The 23,583-nt window shown below is 47.0% G+C and overlaps 1 protein-coding gene across 1 annotated transcript in view; it reads left to right on the top strand.

Moving 5' to 3' along the window:
* Window positions 1-23,583, top strand: part of kcnh6a (potassium voltage-gated channel, subfamily H (eag-related), member 6a) — a 262,695-nt gene that overhangs the window by 120,111 nt on the left and 119,001 nt on the right. The window contains exon 5 of the mRNA XM_068012928.1: window positions 4,869-5,083. Coding sequence (XP_067869029.1) covers window positions 4,869-5,083 — 215 coding nt within the window. The remainder of the gene's footprint in view (window positions 1-4,868; window positions 5,084-23,583) is intronic.

Here is a 23,583-nt window from a genome sequence, read left to right on the forward strand (position 1 = left end):
TATGAAAGGAAACTTGCAAGGGACATCAAAATCAATAAGAAGTAATTTTATAATTACATAAAGGGAAAACGGGTGGTCAAGAGCAATGTAGGCCACTAAAAGCTGAAACTGGAGATGTTGTCATTGATAATGGGGAAATGGCAGACATGTTGAACAATTACTTTGCCTCATTATTTACAGTTGAAAAGGAGGATAACTTGCCGGAAGTTCTGAAAAAATTAATAGCCGATAGGGGACAGGGACTTAATACAATTAATGTAAGTAAAACATCAGTAACAAGGAAATTAATGGAACTAAAGAGTGAGAAATCCCCAGGACCTGACGGTTTCCATCCGAGGGTGTTAAAGGAAGTAGGGGATGTCCTAACTATAGTTTTTCAGAGTTCCCTAGATTCAGGAGTGGTCCCTCTGGATTGGAAAGTTGCACATGTCACTCCACTTTTTAAGAAGGGTGAAAGGGGGAACCAAGGAAATTACAGACCTGTTAGTCTGACATCTGTGGTGGGCAAGTTGCTGGAGTCTATAATCAAGGATAGGGTGACTGAACACCGAGAAAATTTTCAGTTAATCAGGGACAGCCAGCATGGATTCATGATGGGAAGGTCATGCCTGACAAACCTCATTGAATTTTTTGAAGAGGTGACTAAGGTAGTGGACAGGGGAATGTCTATGGATGTTATTTATATGGATTTCCAGAAGGCATTTGATAAAGTCCCACATAAGAGACTGTTAACTAAGGTGGAAGCCCATGGAGTTGAGGGCAAATTATTGACATGGTTAGGAAGTTGGTTGAGTGGTAGGCGACAGAGAGTGGGGATAATGGGTAAGTACTCTGATTGGCAGGATGTAACTAGTGGTGACCCGCAGGGATCTGTGTCAGGGCCTCAATTATTCACATTATTCATTAACGACTTGGATGATGGCATAGTAAGTCATATATCCAAATTTGCTGATGATACAAAGTTAGGCGGCATTGTAGACAGTCTAGATGATAGCATAAAATTGCAAAGAAATATTGACGGACTAGGTGAATGGGCAAAACTGTGGCAGATGGATTTCAATGTGGGCAAGTGTGAGGTTATCCATTTTGGACCAAAAAAGGATAGAGCAGGGTACTTTCTAAATGGGAAGAGGTTAAGTCCAAAGAGATTTGGGGGGTCAGGTGCATAGATCTTTAAAATGCCACGAGCAAGTGCAGAAAATAATCAAAAAGGCTAATGGAATGCTAGCCTTTATATCGAGAGGATTGGAGTATAAAGACACAGAGGTTATGCTGCAGCTGTACAAAACCCTGGTTAGACCCCACTTGGAGTACTGTGAGCAGTTCTGGGCACCACACCTTAGGAAGGATATATTGGCCTTGGAGAGAGTGCAACGTAGGTTTACAAGAATGATACCTGGACTACAGGGGTTAAGTTACGAGGAGAGATTACACAAATTAGGCCTGTTTTCACAGAAAGTTAAGGGGTGATCTGATCAAAGTCTTCAAGATATTAACAGGAAAAGACAGGCTAAATAAAGATAAGCTATTTCCACTGGTTGGAGATTCTAAAACTAGGGGGCATAGTCTAAAAATGAGGAGCAGACCGTTTAGGAGAGATGTTAGGAAGCACTTCTTCACACAAAGGGTGGTAGAGGTTTGGAACTCTCTCCCACAAACAACAGTTGAAGCTAGAACAGTTGTTAATTTTAAATCTGAGGTAGATTTTTGTTAAGCAAAGATATTTAGGGATATGGGCCAAAGGCAGGTATATGGAGTTAGGCCGCAGATCAGCCATGATCTCATTGAATGGCGGGACAGGCTCGAGGGGCTGAATGGCCTTCTCCTGTTCCTATCTTCCTATGTTCCTGTAACAAAACATTCCTGGACTTCTTAAAAAAAGAGTTTGAGGTTTGGCATTTTAAAAAATTAAATGGTGTTGATCAGCTCACTAATAGATACTTACCCTGGACCTGGGTTAAATACAGATTGATGGGATTTAAATCTCCTCCATCGCCTGCCTGTAAGGGTCCTACATGAAATGCGTGTGGCCATATGAACATATGAATTAGGAGCAGGAGTAGGCCACTCGACCCTTCGAGCCTGCTCCACCATTCAGTAAGTTCGTGGTTGAACTGATTACTCCACATTTCCACCTACTCCCGATAACCTTCCACCCCCTTGCTTATCAAGAATCTATCTACCTCTGCCTTATAAATATTCAAAGACTCTGCTTCTGCCACCTTTTTGAGGAGCAGAATTCCAAAGACTCACGACCCTCTGAGAGAAAAAATTTCTCCTCATCTCTGTCTTAATTGGGCGACCCCCTACTTTTAAATAGTGACCCCTAGTTCGAGATTCTCCTACAAGGAGAGAGAATCTTGTGGAAAAATCTCTCACAATTCTCCCACAATCTTGTGAGATCCACCCTGTCAAGACCCCTCAAGTTCTTATATGCTTCAATCAAGTTGCCTCTTTATCTACTAAACTCCAGCAGATACTAGCCTAGTCTTTCCTCAAGACAACCCGCCCATTCCAGGTATTATTCTAGTTAACCTTCTCAGAACTGCTTCCAATGCATTTACATCCTTCCTTAAATAAGGAGATCAATACTTTATACAGTACTCCAGATGTGACCTCCCCAATGCCCTGTATAAACTGAAGCATAACCTCCCTACTTTTGTATTCAATTCCCTTCGCAATAGCTTTGCTTTTCTAATCACGTGCTGTACCTGCATATTAACCATTTACAATTCATGCACTAGGACCCCCAGATACCTCTGCATCTCAGAGCTCTGCAATCTCTCACCATTTAGATAATATGCTTCTTTTTTTTTGGGTCAGTCCCAACTTGGTTCCAAGTGGGTTTAGGTCAAAGCAATAAAATGCACCTAGTTTGGGAATCTTGCTCAGAGATCAGTTGTCACACTGGTCTGACAGGGGGGACTCTTGTGAGAATGGGTAGTGTTATGAAATTTTTAAATATTTTTGAGGACTCATGTTAAAAATTGCGGAAACTGAATCATTTGAAAGACTGAAGAGATTCCATAGATGCTGAATTTTGTTTTTTTTAAATACCACTGGAAGGACTTGAGATTTTGTTTAAAAACAAACCCTTACTGGAAGTCACATGTCTTAAGCTAAATAAATAGTAGTAGCCTTGGTGACTAGGGGAGTTGTTTACAGAGAAGTGACATGTCAAGATTTATGGTGGCCAAGAGTTGGTTCCATTTTGGATAATGTTTTGAGTCAGTTGGGGGTAAGCCTGCTAAGACAGAAGCCACCAACTCATCATTTTTCCACCTCTTTGAGAAACCCTGAGAATCCAGTGTGATAGCTGAAACTCCTGATGCAGTGATTCTCCTGGTAAGCCTGCCAAACTAATTCTTGACATCGCTTGAAGAGAACTGCTCCAAAAAGATCTCAGTGACAGCTGTCTACATGTTTGGGATGCCAGACTAAAATGGACAGCTGAGATCATTCCATATCTTATCCTTTTTTTCTTCAAGAATTAACAAGTATTTGGCCAAAGTTTTTTTGTCTTTTTTACAGAGTTCTCTGCAGAGAAAACCTCTAATTTTTTCTTTAACCTGTGTGTGTTGGGTTAATTTAGAAGGGAACTTTCATATTTCAACCTGTGTGTTAATAAGTTTTGCATCTTTATTGAATAAGTCTTGTTTCATAATAAATTAATAATTTTATTGTTTATTAAAGAACCCTGGTTGGTTGATTTTATTCTGAAACTAAAATAAAGTATATAATTGGTAACGGGGTGAAACATTTAAATATATGTTGTGACCTGTGGAGAAGTGGAACTAGAGAAAGATAGTGCACTCCTCCCGCCTCAGTCGTAACATTAGAATGGTGGGATCTTTACTCTATATCTAACCCTTTTTTTTAGCTAACCTTTTTTTTGTAGAGGGAGCTTTACTCTGTATCTAACCCTGTTTTTAAATTTGTTTTTATCTAACTCCATTTTTTATTTTTTTTTATTTTTTCTTTTGTTTGTATTGAACCCCTTTTTTTTTATAGGTCGCCTTTATACCCCAGGCTGCTTTTATGTATTTTATGTCGACGGGGCCTTTATTCCTCAGGGCCCCTTTAGATATATTTTTTAAATAACTTCATTAAAATTGAATAAATAAACCAAAAACTCAAATTAAAATGCCATTCTTGGTGTCAATGATGCACTCTAGTCCCTACGGCGCCCACAGGTCGCGAAAGGCCTCAAGCATACCGGCGGACACTGTATGCTCCTTCTCCAGAGACACCCGGGCACGAACGTAACCGTGGAAGAGGGGCAGGCAATCAGGGCGACGGACCTCCCGACAGCCCGCAGCCTGGACTCGTGAATTGCCACCTTGGCCAGGCCCAGGAGCAGACCGACGAGGAGATCCTTCTCCCGGCCCACGCCCCTCCGCTCCGGGTGCCCAAAGCTCAGGAGCGTGGGGCTGAAGTGTAGCCAGAACTTGAGGAGCAGCCCCTTCAAATACTCAAAGAGGGGCTGCAACCTCACACACTCCATATATACTTGGAACACGGACTCGCCCAGGCCGCAGAAATTACAGGCATGTATCTAACCCCATGCTGTACCTGCCCAGGGAGTGTTTGATGGGACAGTGTAAATGGAGCTTTATTCTGTATCTAACCCCATATTGTACTTGGATTAACATCCATGGAGGTAAAGTCAGTCACAGTGTAAGTGTTGAGTCATGGGTGCTTCCCAGTCTCTGGGTGCTACATTTTTTTATTCGTTCATGGGATGTGGGCATTGCTGGCTAGGTCAACATTTATTGCCCATCCCTAATTGACTTTGTACAACTGAGTGGCTTGCTCGGGCATTTAAGAGTCAACCACATGGTCTTCAAAAATCTTTCTCCTCCTTTAAGGCGGGTCGAAGAACTTTAAGCCATACCTACTGAACTCCACGTCAGACTCAGATTTGATGAAGTATCGTGCTATCAGCAGAATCCCACAGATCACCCTCAACTTCGTGGATTTTAACCCTGATGTCATCCTAACACCATCCCCCACGGAGATCGAGATCATTGCACCCAGCAAAGTGAAAGAGAGAACTCAGAATGTCACAGAGAAAGTCACTCAGGTACAAGCTCCCTCGCTGCCAGTTCGCGGCTCCCTCGCTGCCCATTTCCGGCTGTCTCGCTGCCCCCTTGCTGCCATCAACCTGTGCCCTCACTGCAAAGCCCAGGAATACAGCAAACTGCGGTTTGTGTTCATTCAGCACAATTTTCTTTTAAAAGATTCATTATCGGGTGTGGGCCTCACTGGCAAGGCCAGCATTTGTTGCCCATCGGTAAATGCCGTTGAGAAGGTGGTGGTGAGCTGCCTTCTTGAACCGCTGCAGTCCATGTGACTGAGCCTGGGCAGGAATTCCAAGTTACTTACCCCATGCGGACATCAGCTGATAAATGCTTGCCGCTCAGACCTGCCTTTCAGGTCACGCACTGCCCTATGAATACAGTCACTCTCCCCGCATTCCCATTTCTCAGTCTCTACACACTCTGTGGCTCTCTGACACACAGTCAGCTGCCGATCAGACGAGAGTTCAGTCATGTGCTTCGTACATCTGTTGTTTTTCACACCCTGCTCACACTGTGAATCTTAGACTAAATTAAAAGCATCACAGCCCTCAAGCAGAAATAATTGACAATGTCACTCAGACAGACCACTCAGGGGAGTGTTTGATGGGAGAGTGCAGAGGGAGCTTTATTTTACGAACATACGAATTAGGAGCAGGAGTAGGCCACTCAGCCCCTCAAGCCTGCTCCGCCATTCAATACGATCATGGCTGATCTGATTGTAACCTCAACTCCACATTCCTGCCTACCCCCAATAACCTTTCACCCCCTTGCTTATCAAGAATCTATCTACCTCTGCCTTGAAAATATTCAAAGACTCTGCTTCCACTGCCTTTTGAGGAAGAGAGTTCCAAAGACTCACAACCCTCTGAGAAAAAAATTGCTCTTCATCTCTGTCTGAAATAGTTCTAGATTCTCCCACAAGGGGAAACATCCTTTTCACATCCACCCTGTCAAGACCCTTCAGGATCTTATATGTTTCAATCAAGTCGCTTCTTACTGTTCTAAACTCCAGCAGATACAAGGCTAACCTGTCCAATCTTTGCTCATAAGACAACCCGTCCATTCCAGGCATTAGTCTAGGAAATCTTCTCTGAACTGCTTCCAATGCATTTACATCTTCCTTAAATAAGGGGACCAATACTGTACACAGTTCTCCAGATGTGGTCTCACCAATGCTCTGTATAACTGAAGCATAACCTCCCTACTTTTGTATTCAACTCCCCTCGCAATAAACAATAACATTCTATTAGCTTTCCTAATTACGTGCTGTACCTGCATACTAACCTTTTGCGATTCTTGCACGAGGACACCCAGATCCCTCTGCATCTCATAGAGTCATAAAATTAAACAGCACAGAAACAGGCCCTTTGGCCCATCGTGTCCATGCCTGCCATCAAGCACCTTACTATTCTAATCCCATTTTCCAACACTTGGCCTGTAGCCTTGTATGCTATGGCATTTCAAGTGCTCATCTAAATACTTGTTAAATGTTGTGAGGGTTCCTGCCTCTACTACCCCTTCAGGCAGTGCGTTCCAGATTCCAACCATCCTCGGTGAAAATATTTTTCCTCAAATCCCCTCTAAACCTCCTGCCCCTTACCTTAAATCTACGCCCCCTGGTTATTGACACCTCCGCTAAGGGAAAAAGTTTCTTCCTATCTACCTCATCTATGCCCCTCATAATTTTGTATACCTCAATCAGGCCCTCCCTCAGTCTTCTCTGCTCTAAGGAAAATAGCCCTAGCCTATCCAGTCTCTCTTCATAGCTGAAATGTTCCAGCCCAGGCAACATCCTGGTGAATCTCCTCTGCACCCTCTCCAGTGCAATCACATCCTTCCTATAGTATGGTGACCAGAACTGTACACAGTACTCCAGCTGTGGCCTAACTAGCATTTTATACAGCTCCATCATAACCTCCCTGCTCTTATATTCTATGCCTCAGCTAATAAAGGCAAGTATCCCATATGCCTTCCTAACCAAAATATCTACCTGTGCTGCTGCCTTCAGTGATCTATGGACAAGTACACCAAGGTCCCTCTGACCCTCTGTACTTCCTATGGTCCTACCATCCATTGTATATTCCCTTGCCTTGTTAAACCTCCCAAAATGCATCACCTCACACTTCTCAGGATTAAATTCCATTTGCCACTGCTCCGCCCATCTTACCAGCCCATCTATATCGTCCTGTAATCTAAGGCTTTCCTCCGCACTATTTACGACACCACCAATTTTCGTGTCATCTGCGAACTTACTGATCATACCTCCTATATTCACGTCTAAATCATTAATGTTCACATCTCAGAGCTCTGCAATCTCTCAGATAATATGCTTCTTTTTTATTCTTCCTGCCAAAATGAACAGTTTCACATTTTCCCACACTATACTCCATTTGTCAGATCTTTGCCCACTCACTTAACCTATCTACATCCCTTTGTAGCCTCTTTCTGTATCTACCAAGGATATGAGTCAGCGCTGGGAAGGATGTGATAAATGAGACTGCACTGGGAGGGGAGGGGGTGTGAGACTGTACTGGGAGGGATGTTGTGTTTCCCTTTCTTTAAAGTAAATACACCAATCACACGGGAGAATTGGTAACTAAATTGAGTGGGTTCTTTATTTGAAGATGTGAAACTATGTACAACAATAACTGGGAGGCTCACTGACACATCATGTCACTCTGACTGCGCCTAATGTCTGCTCAATGGTTACATGGATATATACATCATATCCTGCCTGTTGATAGACACGTTTTAGACACGCGCCTTAAAGGTATACCACAACATCCCCCTGTTTTTCTAAATCAAAATTGTATCCTTAAATGATTGTGCTCGACTTGCGATTGGGCTACTTGGTGTTTCTCAGTCTGGGATTTCCCTGTTTTGGCATTGATTTCTTCGCCGTGTCATGCCGTTGGGTGTTTATACTCAGTGTGATCGTGGTTCTGGACAGATACTTGTTTCGGCTGGATTCCATGTTCTGTCGGTTGGGTGTTGAACTGGTACTTTTTGTCCGATGTCATCTTGTAATTGAAGGAATTCCTCTTTCAGGCTCTTGAGTTCCTATGTTTGTGCTCTCAGTTCTGAGATGGTGTCCCTCTCTGTCTCTGAAGGTCACTCTGTAGAGCCCATCTCCACTCTTCCTCGATTTTCAGATCAGTTTCCAGTTGGACTGTGCAATGCTGTGTTGGCTTCTTTGATTGAGTTGATTTTGAGTTTTGACTCGCTGAGTTTGTAGCCCTGCTCTTGCAGGCCTGCTCATCACAGATTGTCTGCAGCTGTCCTTGTGGTCTGTTGTCTTCAGTATTATCGTGTCGATGCTATGAAAGATAACCAAGGTCCAGGTCACTGCATGCCGGAAGACCTGCAATCACTGGACCTGTGGTGTCCACAATATAGACTATCTGGGCTGACCATAGCGACATTCAAGTGCAATGGATCCCAGTGATGAAATATCCGAGCCATTCTACACTGTGAGCTTGGCGGGTTGGTTGAGCCATCACTTTCCACTGCTGTGGATACATGCCTTTCAGAATGCAATGTGGAAGAATGTTAGCACTCGTACCTGTATCGATTTTTGTCCACAGTGTATGTTCGCCGTGCTTCTTTGGGCATACGATATGATAGTGGCAAATGCTTTGTCATGTGTGCTTTGTGTTGTCTTGAGCAACACAATGAGGTACGTGGATTCAGTTCTTTGAAGATCTCAAACAGGTTTATTAACAGCTAACTATTATATACAATACAGAGCAAATTATGTAGAGTACCCTTGTCTAGGGTGTTACAGTTGCAGAGTGACTATGGCTCCTAGTCACATGACTACATACTGGCACTTAACACATCAGCACGCTGAGTTCTTAAAGGGACATCCCTCTTGAAGGGATCATACAACAGGTATCATGGTGGCAACATGTTCTGTGATTTTGACTATGGAATGCCTGCTCGCTATGAATGTTAATGTTCTGGTCATCCTCATCATCCAGCCTGTCTGGTCATTTCATGGATTTGCCACTTGTGATATCCTGCTTGCTGGAATGCTGTACCTGTGGTTTGTCCTGGTGTCAAGCCACTTGTTCTGGCTTTGACTTCCTGTATTAGCACTCCCAGCTGGAACCTTTGGTTTGCTCCATACAGGAGCGTCCAACCTTTTTGCGTGGGGGGCTGGCATTAAATTTTATCTTGCCATCAATCAAAACAAGAACAAATGTGCATTTTTGTGAAGAAGCTTTAAATGAGAAGATTAATTTATTGACTTAGTTTTTCATCGCTATGTTGGACACTGATTTAGTGAGATACCTGGCATTTTCTTTGCTTGCATAAGTAGTCAATGTTTGCCTGCACACTTTTGCAATGCGGAGTATTCTGGATAACTGTCCATCTGTCAGGAGTGTGTCTCGCTGTCTCTCTTCTCTCTCTCTCTCGCTCTCTCTGTCTCTCTCCCCTGCTCTCTGCTCCCCTTTCTCTGTATTACATCCCTCTCTGTGTTCCCCCCTCTGTGTTTGCCCCCATCATCCTCCCCTTTCTGTATTGTTCTCTCCTGTCTCTGTGTCATCCTCCCTTGTTTCGTCCCCCCTTCCTGCAAGTCATCCCCCATCTCTGTGTGTCGCCCCTCTCTCTGCCCCCTCTCTCTCTCTCTTCCCCCCCCCATCTTTCTCTCTCTGTCTCTCCCCCCCACCTCTCCCTCTCTCTTTGGCCCCTTCTCTCTCTCTGTCCTGACAGGTGCTGGGAGTGGAGCAGCAACTTCAGAACTTCGGACGGATTCCGGGTTTACCAGCAGGTTCCAACTTTTTTTTTAAAAGCCCGCCAGAAAACGCCAAATCTGTCCGAAGTTCAGAAGCTGCTATTCCCATTCTCAGCACCTGTCAACTGTGAATGTGGAAAGGAGTGTTAATGAGCATTAGATAAATTTCTGAGCTTAGAAATTCCAATTCAGCTGTGAAACGGACAGTGCAATTTTTTTTTTAAAGCCAATGGGAAATTTCTTATCCCTGAAATAGCCAGTTACGGACGGCTGTTGAGGATGAGGAACGGTTTACATTTTACATCCGCAGGTTGGGATGGAAGCCTTTGACGGCAGGATCCTGGCCCGCAGGTCGTATGTTGAACAACTCTAGTCCAAAATATCTTTTTGAAATGCTTTGAGAAGGGTAGAAGCTATTGCGAGCTCGATGATTCTGTCAGCCAGCTCTGCCTCTGTAAAGTTGCAATCATGCTCTTTATCACTGCAGCAGCTCAGGTATACAAAATTATGAGGGGCATTGATAGATTAGATAGGAAGAAACTTTTTCCCTTAGCGGAGGAGTCAATAACTAGGGGGCAGGATTTAAGGTAAGGGGCAGGAGGTTTAGAGGGAATTTGAGGAAAAAGTTTTTCACCTAGAGGGTGGTTGGAATCTGGAATGCACTGCCTGAAGAGCATTTAAGAAGTATTTAGATATGCCACAGCATACAAGGCCAAGTGCTGGAAGATGGGACTAGAATAGTTAGGTGTTTGATGGCCAGCACAGACACGATGGGCCGAAGGGCCTATTTCTGTGCTGTATGACTCTATGATGACAAACAGATCCATCATCTAATTGAGTTGCTGTCTGAATGACATAAATTCAAGACGGTGTATTTGGAAGTTAAGTTTGACTTTCAACTGGTCTTCCAGTGTAGACCATATCTTACTTGGGTCTTTTAGGTCATCTTCAGAAAGTCCAGATGTGTTTAACTTGTGGAGGCCTTCATTCCCAATAGCAATTTTCACCTTTATGGCTTGTCTGTCTGGTTCGGAGACAATCAGGTCAAGAAAACACAATTCCATTCACTGTCTGAATAATTTAAATGCGTGAGGAGGTCTGCTGCCTTCCAGTTTAGGTAATTTTGTATTGAATAGTGTTATATATGTATGTATTGTTAAATTATCTGTAAAGTTTTAGGAACTAATTAGCTAGGAACTAGTTGTTATGTGTAAGTGTTCCAGTAGGGGGCCACATGAACGGCCGCACTGGGGAGTCATGTTATATGTAACACAAGAACCAGTTCAACCAGGTTCAACAGCACAAAGCATCATGCAAAAATAAACAAGACTGACTCCAGCCTTTTCCAAGATTAAAATGTTATTCTTTCCAACATCTGGGAACCAGAAACAACGTAAAGATGAAACATGGTGGCAGCAAGTGTCTGTGAGTAAACCTACAATATTTTTAAAAGCATCAGATTGAGAAAAGTGACCCAAATTAGTGCCAGAGAGAGCGACAGAAAAACTGAGTGACTCGTGCGAAAACTCAACAAAAAAAAATTGAAATGTCAGCCTGGACAGGAATGAATGCACTGCTATAGCCCATCATGCATTGGGGAGCTGATGATCTCGTAGAGGCATTTGAGAAGTTGAAACAAAAGTGCAATTTGGCATTCAGTAGTTTCCTAAAAGGCACTAGTGAAGAGGAGAGGGTCAGCTATATCCTTCTGTGGCTGGAGATAAAGGATGAAATTTATTTAACAGCTGGGACTGAAGCAAAGAGGACAGCAGAAACCCAGACAAAATTTTTTGAAATATTCAGTACCCATCTCCAGCCAAAATCAAATCATCGGATATACCGATATGAATTTCAAGGCCTCAGACAGGAACTAGTTGAGCCTATTGACAAATTGTAACAAGATTGCAAAATGCAGCCAGAAAATGTAGATTTAAGGACACAGATGAACGGCTGATAGATCAGCTCATTTGGGGTTCTGCACATCCTGAAGTACAGAAAGCTCTAATCGGACAGGACAAGCTCACAATATCGCAGGCTGTAGACACTGCCAGAGCACGTTAAGCCACGAGCAGACAGATGAAAACTCTGACCACCCAAACGGCTAGCCTTCAGTTAAGCCAAGAGACAGGCAGCAGGGCCAATGCAGTGAAACAACAACTAAAGAATGTACACCAAACAGAGAGAAAGACGTGCAGGAGCTGTGGACGACCACATGAATTGACAGATAGAAGGAAATGTCCCGCGTATGGATCAATCTGCGGAGCTTGCGGAAAGACCAATCACTGGAAAAAGATGTGCAGAACAAGGCAGGACGGTGGTAGACGAGTCATCAGAGCCAGAGTAACAGGGCAAAAGAACAGTGAAAGAAACCAAAACATCCATACCCTGGAAGATAACGATGGGTTTGAGAACATGATAGACATAGGACCCATAGAATTGCACAAAATGTCTGGATGTGACAGTTCCCAGAGAAATGAAATTCGCACAACCATTCAGATCAGGAAGAGGCTGAGAAAAAAGCCCACAACGATAAACCTGAAGGTGAAGATCGATACAGGAGCGCAGAGTAACATCATCCCACTCAGACTATACCAGCAGATCTTTCCTGAAAATTTGGAGAAAAATGGTTATCCAAGGAAAGGTGCTCTGAAACCAAACAACGTCATGCTAACAGCATACGGGAGAACTGAGTTTCGACAGCTAGGAACAACCCAAATCAGAGGGACACACAAAGGAAAAGATGTTAACTATATGTTCTACGTCACTGAAACAGATGGTCCAGCTATCCTGGGGTTGAGCAGGTGTGAAGAGCTGCAGATTATCTCAGTAAACCACGAGGTGAAGGAGGTGCCACTGAGGGTTGAAGATAGTCTTCTTCTTTGGCCTCCTTGTCTCGGGAGACAATGGGTAAGCGCCTGGAGGTGGTCAGTGGTTTGTGGAGCCGCGCCTGGAGTGGCTATAAAGGACAATACTAGAGTGACAGACTCTTCCACATGTGCTGCAGAGAAATTTGTTTGTCGGGGCTGTTTCACAGTTGGCTCTCCCCTTGCGCTTCTGTCTTTTTTCCTGCCAACTGCTAAGTCTCTTCGACTCGCCACACTTTAGCCCTGCCTTTATGGCTGCCCGCCAGCTCTGGCGATCGTTGGCAACTGACTCCCACGACTTGTGATCAATGTCACAGGACTTCATGTCGCGTTTGCAGACGTCTTTAAAGCGGAGACATGGACGGCCGGTGGGTCTGATACCAGTGGCGAGCTCGCTGTACAATGTGTCCTTGGGGACCCTGCCATCTTCCATGCGGCTCACATGGCCAAGCCATCTCAAGCGCCGTTGGCTCAGTAGGGTGTATAAGCTGGGGATGTTGGCCGCCTCAAGGCCTTCTGTGTTGGAGATACGGTTCTGCCACCTGATGCCAAGGATTGTCCGGAGGCAGCGAAGATAGAATGAATTGAGACGTCGCTCTTGGCTGACATACGTTGTCCAGGCCTCGCTGCCATAGAGCAAGGTACTGAGGACACAGGCTTGATACACTCGGACTTTTGTGTTTCGTGTCAGTGCGCCATTTTCCCACACTCTCTTGGCCAGTCTGGACATAGCAGTGGAAGCCTTTCCCACGCGCTTGTTGATTTCTGCATCAACAGACAGGTTACTGGTGATACTGCTGAGCCCAGGTAGGTGAACTCTTGAACCACTTCCAGAGTGTGGTCGCCGATATTGATGGATGGAGCATTTCTGACGTCCTGTCCCATGATGTTAATTTTCTTGAGGCTGATGGTTAGGCCAAATTCGTTGCAGGCAGCCGCAAACCTGTCGATGAGATTCTGCAGACACTCTTCAGTGTGAGATGTTAATGCAGCATCGTCAGCAAAGAGAAGTTCCCTGATGAGAACTTTCCGTACTTTGGACTTCGCTCTTAGACGGGCAAGGTTGAACAACCTGCCACCTGATCTTGCGTAGAGGAAAATTCCTTTTTCTGAAGATTTGAACGCATGAGAGAGCAGCAGGGAGAAGAAGATCCCATACAGTGTAGGTGCGAGAACACAGCCCTGTTTCACACCACTCAGGATAGGAAAGGGGTCTGATGAGGCGCCGCTATGCTGAATTGTGCCTTTCATATTGTCATGGAATGAGGTGATGATACTTAGTAGCTTTGGTGGACATCTTTTCTAGTAGTCTGAAGAGACCACGTCTGCTGACGAGGTCAAAGGCTTTGGTGAGATCAATGAAAGCAACGTAGAGGGGCATCTGTTGTTCGCGGCATTTCTCCTGTAGCTGATGAAGGGAGAACAGCATGTCAATGGTTGAAAAGCACCCTCCGATAAGAAGCAAAGAAGATCTAGGCATAAAGATTCATCAGCTAGTGAACGTAACACCACCAAAACTGAGTCAAATTAGAGATGAGACCAGCAAAGACGAGGAGTTACAGAGGCTCTCTCAGCAAGTGATCCAGGAATGGCCTGTTAAGATACAGCACACACAGCCAGCAATTCAGCAGTACTGGTCTATCAGAGATGGCATCTCACTAGAAGATGGTGTTCTGCTGGCCAGATCCAGAATAATCAAACCCAAAACAATGCAGGAAGAACTTCTCCAAAAGATACACAAAGGCCACATGGGAATGGAGAAGTGTAAGCTCAGAGTCAAATCAGCTGTGTACTGAATAGGCATATACAAAGATATCGAAAATATGGTGTCTACATGCAATGTGTGCCAGAAGTACAGAAACTCACAACAGAAAGAGATGATAGCAACTGAAGTACCACCCAGACCATGGCATACTGTAGGAGTCGATTTATTCACACATAATCAAGAATGATATCTCATTGTCGCAGACTAATACTCAAAATTCCCTTTTATCCGGAAGATGAAAGACTTGAGAGCCACAACAATAATCTCAGCAGTACGAGTTCTGTTCACTGAGTGAGGGATTCCTGAAAGGTTAATATGTGACAATGGCACCCAATTTACATCCGGAGAATTTAAGGAATTTGCTGACCAGTATGGGTTCAACACCATCACCTCATCACCACACTACCCACGGGGACACGGATTTATAGAAAGACATGTCCAGACGGTCAAAAGAACACTTGTGAAATGCCAAAAGATGAAGGAAGACCCAAACCTGGCCTATTGTCACTCCGATCCACACCTCTCAAGGCTGACATGAAATCACCTGCAGAGCTGTTGAATGGAAGAAAATATAAGACAACTCTGCAAAATACATCCTTCAAATGACCAGGAGGAAGTGAGACAACAACTCACTGAAACACAGGTAAGAGGAGAGCAACACTTCAACAAATATGCTAAATCCCTACCCGAGCTGTTGAAAGGACAAACTGTACACGTACAGGATCCAATCATGAAAACCTGGAGCCCAGCAAAAGTTGTTAGTGAAGCTGAGACTCCAAGGTCATATATCATTGAGACCGAAACCGGTAACCAAATGAGAAGGAACAGAAACCGTATTCGACCTACACCTGAGCTGGAACAACAGAAAAGACCATCAACAACACTGGAAACATCGCTATCCAGCGAGACAAGATTAACAACATCACCAGCAAGTGACACAATATCGCCTGTACAGCGTGCCAACTCACCACTGAGAGCAACAAATGCCAAATCTACAAGATGGAGGCACAACATCTTATCACCCAAGCAATACCGTGAATCATATTTTTCAAAAAAGAATACATGCGATAAAAGACTCTTTAAAAAAAGGGTTCAGATTATTTCCACAAGTCAGATGATAATCTTTTTTATTTATATTGACAGTTGTATTGATATAGGGGCATTATGTTTTAAAGAAAGAGGGATGTTATGTATGTATATATTGTTATACTATCTGTAAAGTGTTAGGAACTAATTAGCTAGGAACTAGTTGTTATGTGTAAGTATTCCAGTAGGGGGCCACATTCACAGCCGCACTGGGAAGTCATGTTATATGTCGCACAAGAACCAGTTCAACCAGGTTCTACAGCACAAAGCATCATGCTGAAATAAACAAGACTGACTCCAGCCTTTTCCAAGTTTAAAGTGTGATTCTTTCCAACATCTGGGAACCAGAAACAACATCAAGACAAAACAAACAGCATCAGTGGCAGGAATAAAGATTTAAACTTGCACAGTCCTTTAGGGGTGAAGTTCTGTCTCTTTACTGGCTTGTAGTCACCTGGATGGCCACACCTCATTGTTAGACTTGGGATTGACGGCGCTGTTGCGGGGGTCTCGCTGTTTTGCTAGGCCAAGCCCACAAAGCTGAGTTTTATATGAGAACATAAGAAATAGGAGCGGGAGTAGGCCATTCGGCCCCTCAAGCCTGCCCCGCCATTCAATAAAATCATGGCTGATCTGCCCCAGACCACAACTCCACTTTCGTGCCAGCTCCTCATAGCCCTCAACTCCCCGATATTTCAAAAATCTATCTACCTCCTCTTTAAATACTTTCAGTGATCTAGTCTCCACAACTCTCTGAGGTAGAGAATTCCAGACATTCATCACCCTCTGAGAGAAGAAATTCCTTCGCATCTCAGTTTTCAATGAGTGTCCCCTTATTCTGTAACTATGTCCCCTAGTTCGAGATTCCTCCACTAATGGAAACATCATCTCAACATCTGCCCTGTCCAGCCCCCTCAGAGTCTTGTATGTTTCAATAAGATCACCCCTCATTCTTCTAAACTGTAATGAATAAAGGCCTAACCTATTTAGCCGTTCTTGATAAGTCATCCCCTTCATCCAGGAATCAGCCTAGTGAGTCTCTTTTGAACTGCCTCCAATGCCAGTATATCCTTTCTTAAATACGGGGACCAAAACTACACCGTACTCCAGGTGCAGCCTCACCAACACCCTGAACAGTTATAACAAGACTTCCCTATTTTTAAACTCCAACCCCCTAGCAATAAAGGCCAAAATGCCATTTGCCTTCTTAATTACTTCCTGCACCTGCATGCTAACTTTTTGTGTTTCATGCACAAGAACACCCAGATCCCTCTGTGCTGCACTTTTTTGAAGTCTCTCTCCATTTAAATAATAGTCTGCCTTTTGATTCTTCCTACCAAAGTGCATGACCTCACACTTTCCTACATTAAACTCCATTTGCTAAGATTTTGCCCACTCACTCAGCCTATCTATATCACCTTGCAGATTCCTTATGTCCTCATCACAACATGCCCTCCCACCTATTTTTGTATCGTCAGCAAATTAGGATATATTACACTCAGAGTCAGTCATTCAGTCATTAATATAGATAGTAAATAATTGAGGCCCGAGGGCTGATCCTTGTGGCTCTCCACTAGTTATGTCTTTCCAACCTGAAAAAGACCCATTAATCCCGACTCTCTGTCTTCTGTGAGTTAACCAATCCTCAATCCACGCTAATACATTACCCCCAATACCGTGAGCTCCTATCTTGTGCAATAATCTTTTATGTGGCATCTTATCAAATGCCTTCTGGAAATCCAAATACACGACATCTACCGGGTCCCCTTTATCAACTCTGCTTGTTATATCCTCAAAAAACTCTAGAAAATTTGTCAAACATGATTTCCCTTTCACAAAACCATGTTGACTGTTTGATTGCGTTAAGCTTTTCTAAATGTCCTGCTATTTCTTCCTTAATAATGGACTCTAGCATTTTCACAATGACCGATGTTAGGCTGACTGGCCTATAGTTTCCTGCTTTTTGTCTTCCTCCCTTATTGAACAGGGGCGTCACATGAGCAGTTTTCCAGTCCATTGGGACCCTCCCGGAATCCAGTGAGTTCTGGAATATTTCCCCAAAGCCTCCACTATCTCTGCAGCCACTTCCTTTAAAACCCTTGGATGTAGGCCATCAGGTCCTGGCGACTTGTTTGCCTTTAGTCCCATTAGTTTGTCAAATACTTGGTCCCTCGTGATCGAGACTGTTACAGGATCTTTCCTCCCATTAGCTCCTTGTTTATCTGATATCTGTGGGATGTTTATAGTGTCCTCCACCGTGAAGACTGATGCAAATATTGGTTTAAATTATCTGCCATTTCCCTGTTCCCCGTTATCAATTCTCCAGTCGCATCCCCCAAAGGTCCCACACTCACTTTAGCTACTCTCTTTTTATATACCTGTAGAAGCTCTTGCTGTTTGTTTTTATATTTCTTGCCAATGGAGCCAAAAATGGCAATGAAGGTCTTTTTCAACCTTCTCATAGCTGTTGGAGGTTGTTGTTCAAGAGATTTCTTCTTATTTTTTTATTTTCTGACCCTGTCGCGAGCATTTTGTCACCCGACACCCACCTTGGTACTCCCAGTCCAGTGCTCTGATGCCCAGCACCGCACCTCACTGAGTCAGTTATATAAAATATCTTTTTTTTCAGTACAGGCTGTATCAGCAGTTGGACTCAGATTAACACTCTGCGATATGTTCTTGTTTTACTGGCACCACACGGCTCTGCTGTGTAATGGACGCCTACACCAATGCAGAACTACTCACATAGAGACTTCCACACTTCTGTAAGTGCTTCAAACTTCAACACACTGGAATTCTGTGTAGAGGGGTTCAGTGTTACAGATCTGCAAAATCTTCAAATCAAATCTTCAAACATCACCAGCTGCCATCATATTGTGTTTCTCTTTCTTTAACACGAACCCACCAATCACAGGAGGAGGATTCATAACGACAATAAGTGGGTTCTTTATTTGAAAATATGAAACTATGTACAACAATAAAAGGGATGTTCACTAACACATCACATTACTCTGTTCCTAACTTCTGCTGGATGATAACATGAATATATACATCATATCCTGTCTGGTGTGAGAGAGCAGTTTTAAAGTTGCTCCTTAAAGGTATATCACAACAGAGGAAGGAGGATGTGTGACTGGGAGGCGAGGGGATATGGGACTCGACTAGGAGAAGGGACTGTCCTGAGAGGAGAAGGGGTTATTGTACATCACTGGAAGGGGAAGGGTTAAAGTACAGCACTGGGAGGGGAGGGGGTGATGGTACAGCACTGGGAGGGGAGGGGGCTATGGTACAGCACTGGGAGGGGAGGGGGTTATGGTACAGCACTGGGAGGGGAGGGGGTGATGGTACAGCACTGGGAGGGGAGGGGGTTATGGTACAGCACTGGGAGGGGAGGGGGCTATGGCACAGCACTGGGAGGGGAAGGGTTAAGGTACAGCACTGGGAGGGGAGGGGGTTATGGTACAGCACTGGGAGGGGAGGGGGTTATGGTACAGCACTGGGAGGGGAGGGGGTTATGGTACAGCACTGGGAGGGGAAGGGTTATGGTACAGCTCTGGGAGTGGAGGAGGTTATGGTACAGCACTGGGAGGGAAGGGTTATGGTACAGCACTGGGAGGGAAGGGTTATGGTACAGCACTGGGAGGGGAGGGGGTTATGGTACAGCACTGGGAGGGGAGGAGGTTATGGTACAGCACTGGGAGGGAAGGGTTATGGTACAGCACTGGGAGTGGAGGAGGTTATGGTACAGCACTGGGAGGGAAGGGTTATGGTACAGCACTGGGAGGGGAGGGGGTTATGGTACAGCACTGGGAGGGGAAGGGTTATGGTACAGCACTGGGAGCGGAGGGGGTTATGGTACAGCACTGGGAGGGGAAGGGTTATGGTACAGCACTGGGAGGGGAGGAGGTTATGGTACAGCACTGGGAGGGGAGGGGGTTATGGTACAGCACTGGGAGGGGAGGGGGTTATGGTACAGCACTGGGAGGGGAAGGGTTATGGTACAGCACTGGGAGGGGAAGGGTTATGGTACAGCACTGGGAGGGGAGGAGGTTATGGTACAGCACTGGGAGGGGAGGGGGTTATGGTACAGCACTGGGAGGGGAAGGGTTATGGTACAGCACTGGGAGGGGAAGGGTTATGGTACAGCACTGGGAGGGGAGGAGGTTATGGTACAGCACTGGGAGGGAATGGGTTATGGTACAGCACTGGGAGGGGAGGGGGTTGTGGTACAGCACTGGGAGGGGAGGGGGTTATGGTACAGCACTGGGAGGGGAGGGGGTTGTGGTACAGCACTGGGAGGGGAGGGGGCTATGGTACAGCACTGGGAGGGGAGGGGGCTATGGTACAGCACTGGGAGGGAATGGGTTGTGGTACAGCACTGGGAGGGGAAGGGTTAAGGTACATCACTGGAAGGGGAGGGGGTTATGGTACAGCACTGGGAGGGAAGGGGTTATGGTACAGCACTGGGAGGGGAGGGGGTTATGGTACAACACTGGGAGGCAAGGGGGTTATGGTACAGCACTGGGAGGGGAAGGGTTAAGGTACAGCACTGGGAGGGGAGGGGGTTATGGTCCAGCACTGGGAGGGGAGGGGTCTATGGTACAGCACTGGGAGGGGAGGGGGTTATGGTACAACACTGGGAGGGAAGGGGGTTATGGTACAGCACTGGGAGGGAAGGGGGCTATGGTACAACACTGGGAGGGGAAGGGTTAAGGTACATCACTGGAAGGGGAGGGGGTTATGGTACAGCACTGGGAGGGGAGGGGGATATGGTACAGCACTGGGAGGGGAGGGGGTTAAGGTACAGCACTGGGAGGGAAGGGGTTATGGTACAGCACTGGGAGGGGAGGGGGTTAAGGTACAGCACTGGGAGGGAAGGGGTTATGGTACAGCACTGGGAGGGAAGGGGTTATGGTACAACACTGGGAGGGAAGGGGGTTAAGGTACAGCACTGGGAGGGGAGGGGGTTATGGTACAGCACTGGGAGGGGAGGGGGTTAAGGTACAGCACTGGGAGGGGAGGGGGTTATGGTACAGCACTGGGAGGGGAGGGGGTTAAGGTACAGCACTGGGAGGGGAGGGGGTTATGGTACAGCACTGGGAGGGAAGGGGGTTAAGGTACAGCACTGGGAGGGGAGGGGGTTATGGTACAGCACTGGGAGGGGAGGGGGTTAAGGTACAGCACTGGGAGGGGAGGGGGTTATGGTACAGCACTGGGAGGGGAGGGGGTTAAGGTACAGCACTGGGAGGGGAGGGGGTTATGGTACAGCACTGGGAGGGAAGGGGTTATGGTACAGCACTGGGAGAGGAGGGGGTTATGGTACAGCACTGGGAGGGAAGGGGTTATGGTACAGCACTGGGAGAGGAGGGGGTTATGGTACAACACTGGGAGGGAAGGGGGCTATGGTACAGCACTGGGAGGGGAGGGGGTTATGGTACAGCACTGGGAGGGGAGGGGGTTATGGTATAGCACTGGGAGGGGAGGGGGTTAAGGTACAGCACTGGGAGGGGAGGGGGTTATGGTACAGCACTGGGAGGGGAAGGGTTAAGGTACAGCACTGGGAGGGGAGGGAAGGGTTATGGTACAGCACTGGGAGGGGAAGGGTTATGGTACAGCACTGGGAGGGGAGGGGGTTATGGTACAGCACTGGGAGGGGAAGAGTTATGGTACAGCACTGGGAAGGGAAGGGTTATGGTACAGCACTGGGAGGGGAGGGAAGGGTTATGGTACAGCACTGGGAGGGGAGGGGGTTATGGTACAGCACTGGGAGGGGAGGGAAGGGTTATGGTACAGCACTGGGAGGGGAGGGGGTTATGGTACAGCACTGGGAGGGGAGGGAAGGGTTATGGTACAGCACTGGGAGGGGAAGGGTTATGGTACAGCACTGGGAGGGGAGGGAAGGGTTATGGTACAGCACTGGGAGGGGAGGGGGTTATGTACAGCACTGGGAGGGGAGGGGATATGGTACAGCACTGGGAGGGGAGGGAAGGGTTATGGTACAGCACTGGGAGGGGAAGGGTTATGGTACAGCACTGGGAGGGGAGGGAAGGGTTATGGTACAGCACTGGGAGGGGAGGGGAAGGGTTATGGTACAGCACTGGGAGGGGAGGGAAGGGTTATGGTACAGCACTGGGAGGGGATGGGATATGGTACAGCGCTGGGAGGGGAGGGGGTTATGGTACAGCACTGGGAGGGGAGGGGGTTATGGTACAGCACTGGGAGGGGAAGGGTTATGGTACAGCACTGGGAGGGGAGGGGGTTATGGTCCAGCACTGGGAGGGGAGGTGGATATGGTACAGCACTGGGAGGGGAGGTGGTTATGGTACAGCACTGGGAGGGGAAGGGTTATGGTACAGCACTGGGAGGGGAGGAGGTTATGGTACACCACTGGGAGGGGAGGGGGTTATGGTACAGCACTGGGAGGGAAGGGGTTATGGTACAGCACTGGGAGGGGAAGGGTTATGGTACAGCACTGGGAGGGAAGGGGTTATGGTACAGCACTGGGAGGGGAGGAGGTTATGGTACAGCACTGGGAGGGAAGGGGTTATGGTACAGCACTGGGAGGGGAGGAGGTTATGGTACAGCACTGGGAGGGGAGGGGGTTATGGTACAGCACTGGGAGGGGCGGGGGTTATGGTACAGCACTGGGAGGGGAAGGGTTATGGCACAGCACTGGGAGGGGAGGGGGTTATGGTACAGCACTGGGAGGGAAGCATTATGGTACAGCACTGGGAGGGGAGGGGGTTATGGTACAGCACTGGGAGGGGAGGGGGTTATGGTACAGCACTGGGAGGGGAAGGGTTATGGTACAGCACTGGGAGGGGAAGGGTTATGGTATAGCACTGGGAGAGGAGGGGGTTATGGTACAGCACTGAGAGGGGAAGGGTTATGGTACAGCACTGGGAGGGGAAGGGTTATGGTACAGCACTGGGAGGGGAGGAGGTTATGGTACAGCACTGGGAGGGAATGGGTTATGGTACAGCACTGGGAGGGGAGGGGGTTGTGGTACAGCACTGGGAGGGGAGGAGCTTATGGTACAGCACTGGGAGGGAAGGGTTATGGTACAGCACTGGGAGGGGAGGGGGTTATGGTACAGCACTGGGAGGGGAGGGGTTATGGTACAGCACTGGGATTGGAGGAGGTTATGGTACAGCACTGGGAGGGAAGGGTTATGGTGCAGCTCTGGGAGTGGAGGAGGTTATGGTACAGCACTGGGAGTGGAGGAGGTTATGGTACAGCACTGGGAGGGAAGGGTTATGGTACAGCACTGGGAGGGAAGGGTTATGGTACAGCACTGGGAGGGGAGGGGGTTATGGTACAGCACTGGGAGGGGAAGGGTTATGGTACAGCTCTGGGAGTGGAGGAGGTTATGGTACAGCACTGGGAGTGGAGGAGGTTATGGTACAGCACTGGGAGGGGAGGGGGTTATGGTACAGCACTGGGAGGGGAAGGGTTATGGTACAGCTCTGGGAGTGGAGGAGGTTATGGTACAGCACTGGGAGGGAAGGGTTATGGTACAGCACTGGGAGGGGAGGGGGTTATGGTACAGCACTGGGAGGGGAGGAGGTTATGGTACAGCACTGGGAGGGAAGGGTTATGGTACAGCACTGGGAGTGGAGGAGGTTATGGTACAGCACTGGGAGGGAAGGGTTATGGTACAGCACTGGGAGGGGAGGGGGTTATGGTACAGCACTGGGAGGGGAAGGGTTATGGTACAGCACTGGGAGCGGAGGGGGTTATGGTACAGCACTGGGAGGGGAAGGGTTATGGTACAGCACTGGGAGGGGAGGAGGTTATGGTACAGCACTGGGAGGGGAGGGGGTTATGGTACAGCACTGGGAGGGGAGGGGGTTATGGTACAGCACTGGGAGGGGAAGGGTTATGGTACAGCACTGGGAGGGGAAGGGTTATGGTACAGCACTGGGAGGGGAGGAGGTTATGGTACAGCACTGGGAGGGGAGGGGGTTATGGTACAGCACTGGGAGGGGAAGGGTTATGGTACAGCACTGGGAGAGGAGGGGGTTATGGTACAGCACTGGGAGGGGAAGG

The sequence above is a fragment of the Heterodontus francisci genome, chromosome 33, assembly GCF_036365525.1.
Source record: "Heterodontus francisci isolate sHetFra1 chromosome 33, sHetFra1.hap1, whole genome shotgun sequence".
Taxonomy (NCBI): Eukaryota; Metazoa; Chordata; class Chondrichthyes; order Heterodontiformes; family Heterodontidae; genus Heterodontus; species Heterodontus francisci.